Raw genomic sequence first — 16,517 nt, 5'->3', positions numbered from 1 at the left:
ACACTGTTCTGGGACGTATGTAATACATATTTTGGGGTTCGGCTAAAAATTGACATTTACGGTTTAGCTGAACTGTTCATAGACACTTTCAGGGTGAAATTTCAAGAACAGTTCGGCTCAAAACTCAACTCAATTATCAGCCGAACCCGCTACTGTAACCGTCAAAAACCCTAAGTTTTTAGCAATTTAACCCATTCAATCCATGAAAAACAACAAATAAAAGATTGGGTTTGTATGGAATACCTTCTTATCCTCATTTCAGTATTTGGAGCTTCAAATGGTTGAATTTCCGATTCAATTTCTGGTTCAATTATAGTTTTTACACCTTCATCTTCAATTGGTTCTTCTTTTTTAATTCATGGATTGGAAGAGGATTTAGAACATCTGACGTTTATTTTTTTCTTTGTACGATCCATTATATAGTTCAATTTAATCGATGATCGAATTTTCACGAATCGATAATTAATTACGGTGATGAAAAAAAAATCTGAGAGAAAAGGAAGGTGGTTGGATGGAGGAAGAAGAAGAGATGTTTAGGATAGCTTATTTTTTGATTTTAAGTTCAAAGTATATAGGTAATTGAACTACCCAATAAACACCCCTTATAAGGTCACATAGGATGGGAAAACTATTTTGTATGCCTTGAAAGTTTTTGGTATGCCTAAAAACAGCCTTCTTTGAAAATGCAACTCATATGACCCAACAAGACACAATCAGATGTCTTTATCCAAAAATGCAACAAGAGACCACCAGATGTCAATTGAGCTATTGAAACCAAAAGCTTTAAAGGATTAAGCTAGTATGTCTCAGAGGAGATGATGAGTAGCAAAACTGGGGCAAGTGTTTCATGCCTGTACAGAGGCTAGCGCTACCATGCAAAGAGAGCAAGTTTTCACTTTTTGGTATCAACACGTCAAAACTGCTAACTTCAACAACTCATTTTGGACGTAGTAAGATTAGAATTGCAAAGTGGCGCTTGTTAGGTAACATAAAAACAAAACACTTCACCAGCTCAAACGAGGCGCCACACATCCAAAGACATGCATGCAACCCACTGTTTTCACACATGAATCCAAATATCTCCACGCTATAAATTGTGGGCTGCAGATCCATCTTCATCAGTAGCAAGTAAAATATCTAAAGTAATACTGATCAACAATGGCTAAAATACTCGCTCTTATTGCAATTTTCTTCCTTGTTTCGACTGCGGTTGCACAAACTCATCAAAGGGGTCAACAACAGACTCAGCAACAAGTGAGGCAACAGGAGGCTCGTCAATGTCGTATTCAACAATTAACTGCGAGTCAGCCAAACCAACGTATTGAGTCCGAGGGAGGTGTCACCGAGTTGTGGAATGAGTATGAAGATCAGTTCCAATGTGCTGGTGTTGCTCCAATGCGAGACGTCATTCAGCCTAATTCTCTCTCACTCCCCAACTTCTCTCCTTCTCCTCGCCTCGTCTACATTCAACAAGGTTTGCTATTCGAAATACTCAATAACCCAAGTCTTGCTAAGCAGGCCTAATTGTGCATGTATGAAGCCAGCATACCCATACGGAAATCGAATTTCTTTGACACCGATTTAATTTAAGTGGTGTGTACATTCAGGTCAAGGTCTGCTAGGATTATCACAGCCTGGGTGCGCTGAGACCTACCATTCCAGCCAGCAGCCTGGATTGAGAAGAGAGGGAAGTCAACAAGCAGGAAGACAAAGTGAACAGAGAGATCAACATCAGAAGGTACACAGAATTCGCCAGGGTGACATCGTTGCACTTCCAGCTGGTGTAGCTCATTGGTGTTACAACGATGGAAATGAAGAACTTGTTGCTGTTTCGGTAACTGATCTCAACAACAATGCCAACCAGCTTGAACAAAAATTAAGGGTATAATACTTTTTTTCCTCTCCATAACAGTATAAGTATAGATCTTACAGATCTTAAGTGAAATAGCAAACCTATGCTGATATTAATAATATGCTCGGTTTTCTCAGTCATTCTACCTTGCCGGTGGGCAAACACAGAGATCATCACTTCAAGGTTCACCACGCCAACAACAACAACAGAGGGAGACATTCCAAAATGTATTCCGTGCATTCGACGAGAACTTGATGGCTGAGGCATTTAACATTCCTGTGGAAGTAGTAAGAAGGATGCAACAAGAAGATGAAAGAGGTTTGATTGTTAGGGTCCGAGGTGAAGAAATGAGGATGATTAGGCCCGAGGAAGAGCAAGAATATGAATCAAGAAGGTACAATGGTTTGGAAGAAACTTACTGCAACTTGAACATCAGGCAATACTTGGATAACCCTAGAGAAGCCGATATTTACTCAAGACAAGCCGGAAGAATCAACATTGTTAACAGCCAAAAGCTTCAAATCCTTAACTACATGGACATGAGTGCCGAGAAAGGAAACCTTTACCCGGTAAAATTTCAAAACCCACATTTATAGTTTGCATACTTGGTTAACTCTTTATTCACTTGTAACTTTTGATGATTTTAACACGATCAATGTCTCTTGTGACAGAATGCAATGCATGCACCCCACTGGACCATGAATGCTCACAGCGTTTTCTACGTGACACGCGGTGACGCTCATGTACAAGTTGTTGGTAGCAATGGGCAAACCGTGCTTGATAACAGAGTTAACCAGGGAGAACTCTTTGTTGTCCCGCAACACTTCGTTTCAACAATTAGAGCTGGAAACAATGGTTTCGAATACGTAGCTTTTAAGACTTCTGGTCAGCCCATGAAGAGTCCTTTAGTTGGTTATACTTCAGCTTTCAAAGCAATGCCAATTCAAGTTCTTGCAAATTCTTTCCAAATCTCTACCCAAGAAGCCCAGAACCTCAAATACAACAGGGAGCATCATACCATGCTCTTACCTCCTAGAGCTGTTAGGTCTTCTTAGATGATGGATCTTCTCCTCTATAATATGTAGCAAGGAGATTACGAGTTTTCTGTTTTCCTGAAATAAATGTAGTTGATAGTAATAAGAGTTGTATGAGTTGGCTTGGATCTCAAGCAAGTAATTATGATGAGAAAAATCTAGCCTTTAATCCTTTATTTCTCGTACGTAATGTTATATTTTCAAATGATCCATGACACACAAATCTCTGCACCAACATTTACATCTACCATGCCGTTCACAAGTATCATTTTTTACTTTTTCGTCAGACTAAGGACATGATATAACATTAGAGACTGATACAGTTGGAGTTTTGATTAAATTCAAACTAGAAAGTCTATTAGTGGTTTGTTCACAGAAGTTACTCTGCTAAGAGCCGTGTAACCACTCAGTACTTTAGACTGCATCTGTAATTCCGGTACGGTGCTGGATACCTACCTACCGTACTTTTGAACTTGCTTGAGTCATGTTGTTGTTAATTAGCTGCAGAAAAGCGTATTCCCCTAAATCTTATAAAGGATACAGTTTAATTTATTCATATCAGCAGATTGTGTTTGGTTGCCCTGATTCCTGAACTAGTTTTTGTCCGCATACTTAATAGCAGTGTGCAGAGTAAATGCTCAGCAGCCAGCACGAAAAGCGAAAAAGGAAGGAAAGCATTTCTGGAGGTGCAAAGTACATACTTTCAGGAGCATCTCGCTCGCAAGGCCTACGTTCACTCGACGCAAACTATATTATGTGAGCTTGGTTTATTAATCATGAGGCTCCTCTTTCTATCTACTAGAGTTGTATTTTCCCGCTAAGAAACGACATTGAGCTTTGATTGCAACGGACCCGTGACTATTTTCAGTAATATCTACCAGTGGAATGAAACTTTTCAGTCACATTGCATACAATTTGATTGTTTCGGGATATTTCTGGGTATGAGTATCAGCTGTGTTAGAAAGAAAAAAATAATTCAGAAACTAACATACTTACCATAAACCCGTTAGCACATTATCGCTACAAAATATCTTCAATAAAAGGACTCAACTCTTCCCCGCTCTCTCTGTTTCAAAATACTCTGTCCGTTTATTAATCCCACTGCTGGTTCTTAGTAATCAAACTAACTGTAAATGGCATGTCCCTGGTATGATGTTGAACTAGCTCTCCGCCTGTAGGATATAAGATAGAAATAGAGCACTTATTTAAAAGAACTGATACTTCCATTTTTCAATTTCAATTCAGTAAACAGAATGAAATAGTCTACGATTTCTGTAACCTGCAAAAGTTGTGCAGGAGTGCTTTATTGGATGAATTTTTGTTCCAGAAGGAAGTACAAGCTAGTTTACATACTCTGGAGTACTTTAATGGATGTCAGAATTCTACTACACAGTATTTTGCAACAGATTGTATGTGTTGGAAGGTAAAAGACTGGTTACAAACTCGTCGTAAGACTGAATTAGGCCGCCTGTAACACCTGCTGCCCTGAAACACCCGTGTTGAACTGAACTGGCTAAAGACTGGTTGACAAACTCTTGCAAAACTGAACCAGGTTACCAGAAACACCAGTGTTGGAATTGCCTTAAATTGCATGTATCTGTCTACGAGTTTCCTGTTGACTTTATGCGCCTAAGCAAACAGAATTAAATAGTCAGACCATTGTAACACAGATGTACTGACTCTTAAATTCTTGTTCGTGTGTATAAGATGAAAGCTAACACTGACAATATTTGCTTGAGAACATTCAGCTCATGTTTCCCTCGAAACCTCTGACTACCTAATCAATCTGTTAAGAAAAATTTAATGTGTACAATAATTGATACTCACCCAACTGTGGATGAACTACTTGTTTTGCAAAATGAGTACTAGACATCATAGTTGGTCACTTCCTAAATAATTGTGGCAAGCAAAGATTTTTGCCTAAATATCATTTTATGCATCTATGATTTCCAGAAGAGAAATGCTGGAGTCTTGGACTTAATGAGCCACAGGCTTCATCACTATGATGCACCTCCAATACATTTTCAAGCAGGTAAATGCTGGAGTTTCAGACTTTGTCCCTGTCAGTCAAGCAATTATATATAGTCAGTTGGTATTCATCATCTTGTTGTGGTTTAGGCTTGTGTTCTGAATAAACAAAATATACGGGTGGACTCTAACTTATTACATTATATATATATATACCCTGGCAATACCTACTTTTTGGGTAATCCATTGTAGTTTATATCTTCTTCTCAAGTAGAATGCATCCTAAGCGCACCCTTCTAGCTGCGTCGGAAGTGTGAAAAGACTGACGGCACAAAAATCTGGGAAAAATAACAAGATACTGATGCACAAGACGGTTTAGTATTGGAAACTATGTGAGTTAAAGTTCAAGACTCCTAGCAAATACTTGCTCAGTCAGGCCGAGCAGTCAAATAAAAGGCTGAAATTTAAGGCCAAGCAGTCAAATAAAATGAGGAAACAGAAAAAATTTCTGCTACTGAAAGAACAGATTAATTAGGAGTCGCAAGGAAAAAGGTCCTCAGGAAAAAGTCAATACTATCCAGCATAGACATCAACAAGCATTTGAGAATGCAAGCAATTTCCTGATTTCCTCAAAGAAGTCAGGTGGAGATACACAGTTAAAAGAGCATCCTAAGCTGATTCATATCTCCAGCCTTCATACAGGACTGGATACTGAAGTCAAGATCTAATCAACAGCCTTATAAAATTTTATTAAAGCTATAGCAATTCAGATGCGACGACTATTCTTCTCATTCAAGATTTTCTGACTGCGGCTTTTGGATATATACTCAATTCAGACTCGATCTCATTTCCACCCACCACAGCTTTAAGATCTCCAACCAACCCTCGTAGAAAAAGTACACAAGTCGAAAAGACTCTTTTTCAATAACCACCCTAACTGCAACCAGCAAGTTATCAGGCACTAAAGTCACATTTTTACACAGGTTTGGTGTTATGAAGAGAGTGTTTATTTCCCTTTCTTAAGTGTTCATTATGAAAAAGTTGCAATCACGTCTAACTATTTGAAAGGAATGGAACTGCAAGCAAGAGAAAGACTTACAAGATCCTCAACAGTGTGTTCTTCCAACTCTATCTTGCTAGAAATAAGTGGATCATCCAATAATTCAAGTTTTTTAGAAACATAAAATCAAGTGAAAAACATGAATTCAAGATGGCAAACTCAAACACATAGAAAAATGATAGAAAGAAGAAAGTACTACCTGCTTCCATTGGAAGTTTCATTACTCTGACAGTGTTGCAGAATACCACTAGTGTAGAAAACTCTCTTTAAGCCATCTAATTACCTGGCACATAGAGTTTCTGGTATCAAATTTTCCATTCTATGGTAGACTGATGGTTTATCAAATAGTGATTGTAGTAGTAGTGGTAAAAAGGGGTCTTTTCAGACTTGTGAAGAAAACAATTTTTTTTAGATTTAAATTAAACACACAAATAAATAAAATAGTTCAAACCTTTAGAGAAAAACACCAAGACTAGGATTCCACCAATGACCATTTTAATAGTAAACTCTAAATAGTTCTTATGCAATTTTATCTTTAAAATCAATTCTAATATTTACCTCAAATAAGTTTTTGAAGTAATAATTGTAATTAAAAAGTATAAAACATCAAAAGTTACTAAAACCCAGCATGCTTCATCAAGTCAATTCACAATTACTCAATAAAAACTATTAATTCAATTTTAATTCGTGCAAATAATCAAATAATAATATTGCAAATAAATATAAAAAATAGAATTATACCAATAAATTTTGTACCAATGGCTTCCTCCGTCGTCTCGGATAATGGGTTTAGCTCCTCATCCCAAAAACACACTCACAAGATAAATTCATGGCTAAAATAGGTGTTTTTATTGATGATTATATGATGAAATAGGAATTAGCAACGCTGTAGAAGTGTTACAGCGTCACTGTTACAAAGTGGTAAGTGCTGAAAATTAAACGATACTTTTCTGTTGCTGTAAAACAACGACACAGTTTCTGGTTTTAAGACTGATGAAGAACGACTGCCTTAGCAGGTCTGTTCTTCGTCTTCTTCTTCCTCCTCGAACAGCAGCAGCAGCAGCAACAATAACTCTCTGTAATCGCTTCTCCTCGGCTCTCCTGGACTCTAAACTCTCTCCTCAGGGTTTCTAAACTTTTCTATGACTTGAAACCACTCTTATATAGCCCTCAAATCCCAAATAACTCGTATAAATTCCGACTTTTTCTTCTCTGCGCTGTTGAGAGAATAATCCCTTCTGTTGAGCTTTTTCACGTGTTGTTAGCTATAAAATAGCTACCAAACTCTTCCCTAGACTTGAATAATACCATGTACATGTTAATCCATCGTCAAATTCCTCTAGAAATCTCTCAAAAATCTTTGAAAGTGCACAACAGGACACGTCTCTCTGTTTTAACTTTGATTGCTTCTCCCGGATATTCTAGCCCAATTAAGCCCATGAAATCATCCATACTAGAATTTTATATCCATATCACGTCCAGCCCAATCAATTTCCGGTGTTTAATCTCCCTAAAACAGCTCCAACAATCGGATCAAAAATCAACAGCGAAATGCATGGCCTTTCCCGCCAAAACCAGTATTTGAAATTTGAAGAAGACCTCCCCCTATCCAGTTCTGGTGTCCCTTTAGCAGCTGCCTGGAAATGGGTCACCCCTTAGTAATTAGGTTACCCCTTATCCAAAATCAAGGATCCGTATAGCAAGTGTCCTCTGGGGCATTTTCCGCACTTTTTTCGGGGTTCCTCCGGGGTATTTCTGGGGTACTTCCGGTACACTTCTGGGGCGCTTCCGGTACTCTATCAACGGAGGTCCAAACGCCGCATTTTCAGCCAATTTCGCCGCAAAACTTTATTCTTCTAAAAACACCTACAAATAAATAAAATATCCAAATAAGTACAATATCGAGCACTAACAATATATATAATTGAGATAAATTAGACACATAAATGCGTCTATCAAATACCCCCAAACTTATTATTTGCTAGTCCCGAGCAAATCAAAACTACAAAATAAAATTCTAACTCACTGTCGCAGGCATCGTCGATTGCATTTAGCGTATGCAATAAGCCTTTAAACCCCTAGGTGGCCCTAGCGGCCGAGTTATAGTCTCGGGAGGGCTTACCAGAGATATACCCACAAAACCTGTACTCCAGACCTTAGCTATCTACGCAGAACCTTGGAAGGCACTAAAGAATCTCCTTGGTTGGCATACTTATTGACTACAGGAAGAAGTACCCTGATGCGAAATTCCAATTGCTGTACACGAGTTTGCACTCAAGCATACTAAAATTCATATAAAGTGACAGAGCTCTACTCAGATAGTTGCACTATGGACATCATATTCGGAGTCAAAACTAATCACATGGATAGATCAAGAAGATGGATATAGAAAACATAGATGGTTTTGATGTTTACTAAGTGAACGACGTTTCCCATATCTGTCTGAAGGCCTCCGCCAAAATGAACCTATCCTAATGGATTGAGATACTAGTCTGACTAATATCAACACACTGACATATACAAGGGTACCAGTGGTCGATAACCTAACTCTAGGTCAACACAACTGGCATATACAAGGGTACCAGTGGTCGACTTTATTGAATTTATTCCTTTTGGTCAAATGGTCTGGTCTCAATTTCTTTCTTTCTTTTTTTTTCAACTTTTTTTCAACTTTTTTTCAACTTTTTTTTTTTTCATGGTATCTCAATCACTCTAATTCACCCTAGCATTGGTAACAACTTGAATCGTGGGCCCCACGTATCACTTAGAGAAACATAGTTTAAAAACAAAATAAAATAAAAATAGAAGTGAAAAGGACTCAACGAGATATGGTGAAACTATCATGTTATTTCTAACACCTGAGCTCTGTGCTTTTATGAATAGACTCTTTAGATGTTTCCATCTAATCAGATTGGTTCCTCAAACTCCTACAATCAAAATGCTTCCATCCACTTAGATTAGTTAGTGCAATCCTCAATAGGCATAAATTTCTAGGCTCTGGAGTTTATTTATTTATTGCAACTAAAAGCTAACAAAAAGTTTCTTCCCCACCCCCAAACTTAAATCTAACATTGTCCTCAATGTTTCTCATGAAAGAACAGTACCAAGAATATAAGTAACATGAGGAAATAGTAAAGAGAGAGTTCGGAAAGATAGTACCTGAGTGAAGTGAAACCAAAAACTGAATATAGAAATTATACAACATACAAATCACCTCGATGGTCAATCAATGGTAAACAGGGTCCTCCAGAGGGACCTCCTCAACATCACTTGTAGGAAAAGGCTCTAAAAAGGGCTTCAATCGCTGACCGTTAACCTTTGAAGAACTACTACCATCCAGTGTCTCGATTTCAACAGCTCCATGAGGAAAAACAGTACGGACCACAAAAGGACCGGTCCACCGAGAGCGCAGTTCCCCGGCAGCGGCGCCAAAAATTTGATAGTTTTCAAATAGTGATTGTAGATAGTGGTAAAAGGGGTTCTTTTCGAACTTGTGAAGGTAACCTTTTTTTTTTTTTGATTTAATAAAAATAAAGCAAATTAATTTTCAAAGAGTGATGTCAAGATTTAAAATGGACTAAGGCTCCGGATTCTCTATTACTTCAAGTTGATTGGTTACAAAAATATTTCATAATTATTATCTAGCTCTTTTTCCATTAAATCACTTATTAATCTATAAGGTGTCCAAATATTAAATTGTAATCCTTAAGCATGATTTATCAAAGAATTAATTCTAAGCATAAAACATCAAACTGATTCACAACTAATTAAGAAAACCATTTTTATCTCTTTTTTTATTGATCCAAGTGAATTAAATAAAATAAATAATTAAGAAATTATAAAAAGAATTTACCAATCAATCATGAGTGAATAGATCCTCCATTGCCTCAATCACCAAGAATTTAGCTGCTCATAATGTTGGAAAACCTCTCAAAATATTTCATTGATGCTCAAAAGTGTTTTACAATGAAGAGAAAGACAAGAAAATGATGTAAAACAGAATTTTGCGACCCACAGAAGGCGTCCAGAATCAACGACAAAGCTTAAGTGCTGTTGTCGTTGAAGAACTACGACCCACAAGTGACAGTCGATGTCACTGTTGATAAACGACGGCTTTGGAGAGTCTGTTCTTCACGTTCTTCCTCCTCGCAGCAGCAGCAGCAACAATCAATGGTATCTTCCTCGTTTCGGCTCTGAACTCTCTCCTCTTTCTCTCTAAACTTTTCTATGACTTGAAACCACTCTTATATAGCCCTCAAATCCCAAATAACTCGTATAAATTCCGACTTTTTCTTCTCTGCGCTGTTGAGAGAATAATCCCTTCTGTTGAGCTTTTTCACGTGTTGTTAGCTATAAAATAGCTACCAAACTCTTCCCTAGACTTGAATAAGACCGTGTACATGTTAATCCATCGTCAAATTCCTCCATAAATCTCTCAAAAATCTTTGAAAGTGCACAACAGGACACGTCTCTCTGTTTTAACTTTGATTGCTTCTCCCGGATATTCTAGCCCAATTAAGCCCATGAAATCATCCATACTAGAATTTTATATCCATATCACGTCCAGCCCAATCAATTTCCGGTGTTTAATCTCCCTAAAACAGCTCCAACAATCGGATCAAAAATCAACAGCGAAATGCATGGCCTTTCCCGCCAAAACCAGTATTTGAAATTTGAAGAAGACCTCCCCCTATCCATTTCTGGTGTCCCTTTAGCAGCTGCCTGGAAATGGGTCACCCCTTAGTAATTAGGTTACCCCTTATCCAAAATCAAGGATCCGTATAGCAAGTGTCCTCTGGGGCATTTTCCGCACTTTTTTCGGGGTTCCTCCGGGGTATTTCTGGGATACTTCCGGTACACTTCTGAGGCGCTTCCGGTACGTTATCAACGGAGGTCCAAATGCCACATTTTTAGCCAAATTCGCCGCAAGTGATTATTTTCCAAAAAACACCTACAAATACATAAAATAATCAAATAAGTACAATATCGAGTACTAACAATATATACAAATGAGCTATATTAGACACATAAATGCGTCTATCAAATGCCCCCAAACTTATTATTTGCTAGTCCCGAGCAAATCAAAACTACAAAATAAAATCCTAACTCACTGTCGCAGGCATCGTCGATTGCATTTAGCGTATGCAATAAGCCTTTAAACCCCTAGGTGGCCCTAGTGGCCGAGTTATAGTCTCGGGTGGGCTTACAAGAGGTATACCCACAAAACCTGTACTCCAGACCTTAGCTATCTACGCAGAACCTTGGAAGGCACTAAAGAATCTCCTTGGTTGGCATCTTATTGACTACAGGAAGAAGTACCCTGATGCGAAATTCCAATTGTTGTACACGAGTTTGCACTCAAGCATACTAAAATTCATATAAAGTGACAGAGCTCTACTCAGATAGTTGCACTATGGACATCATATTCGGAGTCTAAACTAATCACATGGATAGATCAAGAAGATGGATATAGAAAACATAGATGGTTTTGATGTTTACTAAGTGAACGACGTTTCCCACATCTGTCTGAAGGCCTCCGCCAAAATGAACCTATCCTAATGGATTGAGATACTAGTCTGACTAATATCAACACACTGGCATATACAAGGGTACCAGTGGTCGATAACCTAACTCTAGGTCAACACAACTGGCATATACAAGGGTACCAGTGGTCGAATTTATTGAATTTATTCCTTTTGGTCAAATGGTCTGGTCTCAATTTCTTTCTTTTTCTTTTTTTTTTCATCTTTTTTTCTTTTTCAACTTTTTCAACTTTTTTTTTTTTATTTTTTTCATGGTATCTCAATCACTCTAATTCACCCTAGCATTGGTAACAACTTGAATCGTGGGCCCCACCTATCACTTAGAGAAACATAGTTTAAAAACAAAATAAAATAAAAATAGAAGTGAAAAGGACTCAACGAGATATGGTGAAACTATCATGTTATTTCTAACATCTGAGCTCTGTGCTTTTATGAATAGACTCTTTAGATGTTTCCATCTAATCAGATTGGTTCCTCAAACTCCTACAATCAAAATGCTTCCATCCACTTAGATTAGTTAGTGAAATCCTCAATAGGCATAAATTTCTAGGCTCTGGAGTTTATTTATTGCAACTAAAAGCTAACAAAAAGTGTTTCTTCCCCACCCCCAAACTTAAATCTTACATTGTCCTCAATGTTCTAAGGATGAAAATAAAAGCATGAACAAGGAGAAACTATTACCACTGGAGGGAAAAGAAATAAGGAAGGATATTACCGTATCACATGAACGCGGGAGCCTCCCAGTAAATGATAAATTTATAGTCATTAGCTAGACATCAAATACCTCAAAAAGAATTTTCACCTTCCAAAGTCGTATACCAATAGTCGAAATAATTGTGGGTCCATAAGACCAAATATAACTGCCACAAATAGGAGACAAATGCTCAAGATCAGAAAAATGAGCAGATAGAGCACAACCTGATCTAAAGTTTCTCGCAAGACAACTGGATTTATCTGAGGTGCCCACTTGGGCTTCATATGAGTGTCTCGGCAAACAGATTCATCCGAAAAACGGGTCTCTAACATTTGGATTTTCTCCTGGACATTATCAGGCGGATCAGGTTGTGGAGTCTGAATACACTCAAGCGATACCTCAGATGCACTAGGCTTGAGTCCCAAGTTAGGGACTTCTATTGGGGATAATTGACAATCTCTACCCCCAAACTTAGAATTTTGGGTGCCTCTACAATGACTAGTCACAATGTTCCTAATTTCTAGACCATCGGGTTCTTGAAAAAGGTCAATTGATTTCTCTAAGTCATAATCAGGTGGTTCATCCTCAGCTTGCTTCATATCTTCTATGGTCCACTCTAAGGCTTCCTTATTTTCTTGAAGCACGGTCTCTGGCCTACTTTCCTGATCACTATCCAAATCGGAAGCTATAATCACAGGGAAAGACTTGGGTGGGCCTAAAAATGTATAATTAGACTCCAACTCATGAGGCTCTTTTAAATAAGGTATTAAGATAGACTCAGAAGCTAGTAATGGTTCGAACCTATTTTTCCATATATCAATATCTAACATAGGAACAGAATCCAACAGAGCATTAACTTGTTCAATGTTACTATTATCGTCGAAAACCAGGCTAAAATGGGATAAACAACTCTCCAATGTATTTTCCTATACGATGTTTGGTAATGACTCCTGAACTAAGGTTCCTATCATGTTCACCTCTTCAATACATGTGCTATCTAGCTCAGAATGTAGCTTGTTTACATTAAAAATATTCAGCTCAATAGTCATATTACCAAAAGATAGATTCATGATACCATTTCGACAGTTTATGATCGCATTAGACGTAGCTAAGAATGGGCGACCTAAAATCACAGGTATTTGGTTCTCTGGGTCGGGGACAGGTTGGGTATCTAGGACCACGAAATCCACTGGATAAATAAACTTGTCGACCTCAATAAGAACATCCTCGATCACACCACGAGGGATTTTAACGGACCTATCAGCTAACTGGAGTGTTATCTGGGTAGGTTTCATCTCACCAAGTCCTAGCTTGAGGTACACATGGTATGGCAGTAAGTTCACACTGGCTCCTAAGTCAAGCAACGCTTTCTCAACACGATACTTACCTATTGTACAAGAAATGGTAGGGGACCCTGGGTCTTTATACTTAGGAGTAGTGGTATTCTGAATAATAGAACTCACATGACTAGCTATGAAGGCTTTCTTATGTACACTGAGCTTACGCTTTCGCGTACACAAGTCCTTAAGGAACTTGGCATAAGAGGGAATCTGCCTAATTGCATCTAATAATGGAAGGTTGATATTAACCTGCTTAAAAACCTCCAATATATCATTAAAGTTGGACTCCCTCTTAGTCGGAACTAGCAGCTGGGGAAACGGGGCTCTGGGAACAAAGTGAGGCTCAACAGGACCCTCATTGGTCTCTTTGGAGACTCTATCAGTCTCCTCATTTTCTGGCTCAGCAGGGTGAACTACAGCATGTTCACTATCAGGCATGGCGACCTTGTTGTCAACTTTCTTTCCACTTCTTAGGGTTGTGACAGCATTCACATGATTGTACGATTTCTCTCCTCTAGGGTTAGGATCAGTGTGACTAGGGAACCTTCCATCCTCTCTCTCACTTATAAACTTAGCTATTTGTCCTACTTGAAGTTCTAACTTGGCAAGACTCTGGGAAGTATTCTTCAATTCCTGCCTAGTTTCTTGTTGAAAGCTCATGTGGTTCTTTGATAGCATGTCATGGTTACTTACTAACATAGTGATAGCTTCCTCTAAGGTAGAGATCTTTTTCTCGGAAGTGTTCTGAAACTGGGTTTGACCTGAAGAGTTCTTAAAACCAAAACCTGGGGGAGGCTGAGAATTGCTAGACTGGCCTTGATTCTGGCCCTTAGACCAAGAGAAATTAGGATGGTTTCTCCAACCAGGGTTGTAGGTTTCTGAGTATGGGTCAAACTTCTGACGGTTCTCAAACCTAGAGTTGTTATAGACAGCATGGGCTTGTTCTTCACTAACTTGACCTTCCCAAAATGAATTATCGGGCTCTATTCCACAACTAGAGACTTGAGAGGATCTATTAGGTTCAACAAGGGGCCTATTTTTAGACTGACCCATTTCTAAAGCTTCTAACCTTCTGGACAAAGCATCAAACTTAGCATCTGACGCAAAACTCGTATCTACCATATTGGTGCTACTTCTATTGACCAAGAGTCTTTTAGGGGGTTCAACACAAGATTCCCACTGTTGGGATTTTTCAGCGATAACTCCTAAGAAGGTAAAAGCATCATCAGCATTTTTACTAGTGAACTCACCAGCGCACATAGACTCAACCATGGCTTTGGTCGAATAGTCTAAACCATCATAAATAATCTGTACAAGTTTCATATTATCAAATCCATGGTGAGGACACTGAGATAGGAGATCATTGAATCGCTCTAAAAACCTATAAAGAGACTCTCCCTCTTGTTGCACACTAGCACTAATTTTCTGCCTAACAGCTGCAGTTTTATGCTTAGGGTAGAATTTCATATAGAAGGCAGCGATAAGTTCCTGCCATGTTTCTATGGATTCAGACGGTAGGTTGTTAAGCCAAGTCTTGGCTTTGTCTCTCAAAGAAAAGGGAAACATCTTAAGTTTCAAGACTTCATCGGTAAGGTCTTTTATCCTAATTGTCCCACAGATTTCCTCAAAGTCCCTAATATGAAAATAAGGGTTCTCATCATCTTTTCCTAAGAATATAGGGATCATTTGAAGAATACTAGGTTTTATCTCGAAATTAGCCGTAGTGGCTGGCAATTTAATGCATGAAGCTCGGTTGGTCCTAGTTGGGAACATGTAATCTTTCAAAGTTGCCATCCCTGGCACAACTGGAGTACTAGGGGTACTTTCCTCACAAAGAGACAGATTCTCAAAACTGAAGTTTCCAAAAACAGGGCTCTCAAAAGAAGAATCTTCGAGCTCCCTGCTTAAATCAGAAGAACTACTAGGTTTTTCGCTAATCAATCGACCTAGAGTATCTCTTTTCCAAGCCCTAACAAAATCGGGCATACACTAAAAAGAATTCAAAAAGAAATAAAAAAAAAATCCTAACAGGAAGGTTCTAGCAATCACACAGCAGGCTGACTCGAATTTACCACAGCAAACCTAAAGATTTCTAGCAAACAACAAGCATGATGGCTCCACTTAGATTGTTTCTAGACCAGCTTCTAATCCTTCGAAAGGGAATTCGTTACAATTTGAGCAAACCCCTCTGGAATCAATCCGAGTTTAAGCAAGTTGAATCGAGGCGAGGGAAGCTCAGAGGAGCTTTGATACCCAAAACCTCACCGATCCAATGCGGCGCAGTCACGCATTCAACTCGCAGAAACCGTCAAGAACTTCTAGGTGTGCTTAAAAGAGTAACCAATATTTTTCGAATGATTGTCCTGTTAAGCTCGATACCCTATAGATCTCTTTCTAGTCCAAATTTTAGGCTTAGGTTCGCTTTAGGTTTCGTTTTCCTAAGGCGGGCAAGAAGGGAGCGGTGATGAAATCCGAACCCTTATCTTATATGGTCCAGTCCTTTCCCTTTACTAGGAATTTAAAAACAGTCCATATTCAAGTCCTCAACATATATTCACCTTAAGGAGTCCAGTAACCCGCTTGCAGGAGATTCGCGGGTGTTTAGAATTTTACCTTCCGTACCAGACGGGCAAAGAACCGCTGAAGTCGACTCGGGCCACGACTCCTATGCCGTGTGCGAACCCGAGGGGCCGAGACGATATCGTAATCGTCGTCCTTCCCTGCAAACAGTTTATATTTAAGGGTACCCTTCCGTAGGGTTTAAAAATAAAAATAAAAATGTCCCAAAATTAATGTCCAAAGTCCATAAAAAAAAAATACAAAAGAAAAGAAAGTCTAATAAAAAAAAATGTCTCTCTTTTTTTTTCTCTCTTTTTATGAAAATAAATAAATAAAATTCTTCTTCTTTCGCTCCTTTAGCTTTGCTTTTCGCTCCCAAACTTTAAGTAAATCACCACAAGCTTTGGAAAATTTATCTCTCGCTCCAACATCAAAAATCTGCAAGGAAACAAAAAAAAAAAACCAAA

General features: G+C 38.5%; 1 protein-coding gene and 2 long non-coding RNA genes across 4 annotated transcripts in view; 1 reads left to right on the top strand and 2 right to left on the bottom strand.

Annotated features, from left to right (window-relative positions):
• Positions 1-1,134: 1,134 nt before the first annotated feature.
• On the top strand, positions 1,135-3,042 carry LOC113325251 (11S globulin seed storage protein 2-like). Its single transcript, XM_026573457.1, has 4 exons — positions 1,135-1,474; positions 1,608-1,882; positions 1,990-2,421; positions 2,524-3,042. The coding sequence occupies exons 1-4, from the start codon at positions 1,159-1,161 to the stop codon at positions 2,905-2,907; spliced, it is 1,407 nt and encodes a 468-aa protein (XP_026429242.1). The 5' UTR covers positions 1,135-1,158; the 3' UTR covers positions 2,908-3,042.
• Positions 3,043-4,160: 1,118 nt separating this feature from the next.
• LOC113325238 lies at positions 4,161-6,020 on the bottom strand. Of its 2 annotated transcripts, XR_003347994.1 has the most exons (4): positions 5,954-6,020; positions 5,086-5,791; positions 4,714-4,946; positions 4,161-4,515 (listed from the first exon to the last, which is right to left on the bottom strand). It is a non-coding gene; the product is annotated as an uncharacterized LOC113325238 (long non-coding RNA). The 2 variants fall into 2 exon arrangements; XR_003347993.1 differs by having other exon boundaries at positions 4,183-4,946.
• A 99-nt stretch (positions 6,021-6,119) lies between these two features.
• LOC113325245 overlaps positions 6,120-16,517 on the bottom strand; it is an 11,909-nt gene continuing 1,511 nt past the window's right edge. Inside the window, exon 3 of the long non-coding RNA XR_003347995.1 lies at positions 6,120-6,197. This is a non-coding gene — a long non-coding RNA (uncharacterized LOC113325245). The remainder of the gene's footprint in view (positions 6,198-16,517) is intronic.

This window comes from Papaver somniferum, chromosome 1, assembly GCF_003573695.1.
Source record: "Papaver somniferum cultivar HN1 chromosome 1, ASM357369v1, whole genome shotgun sequence".
NCBI classification, from domain to species: Eukaryota; Viridiplantae; Streptophyta; class Magnoliopsida; order Ranunculales; family Papaveraceae; genus Papaver; species Papaver somniferum.
This window is presented reverse-complemented; position numbering and strand designations above follow the sequence as displayed.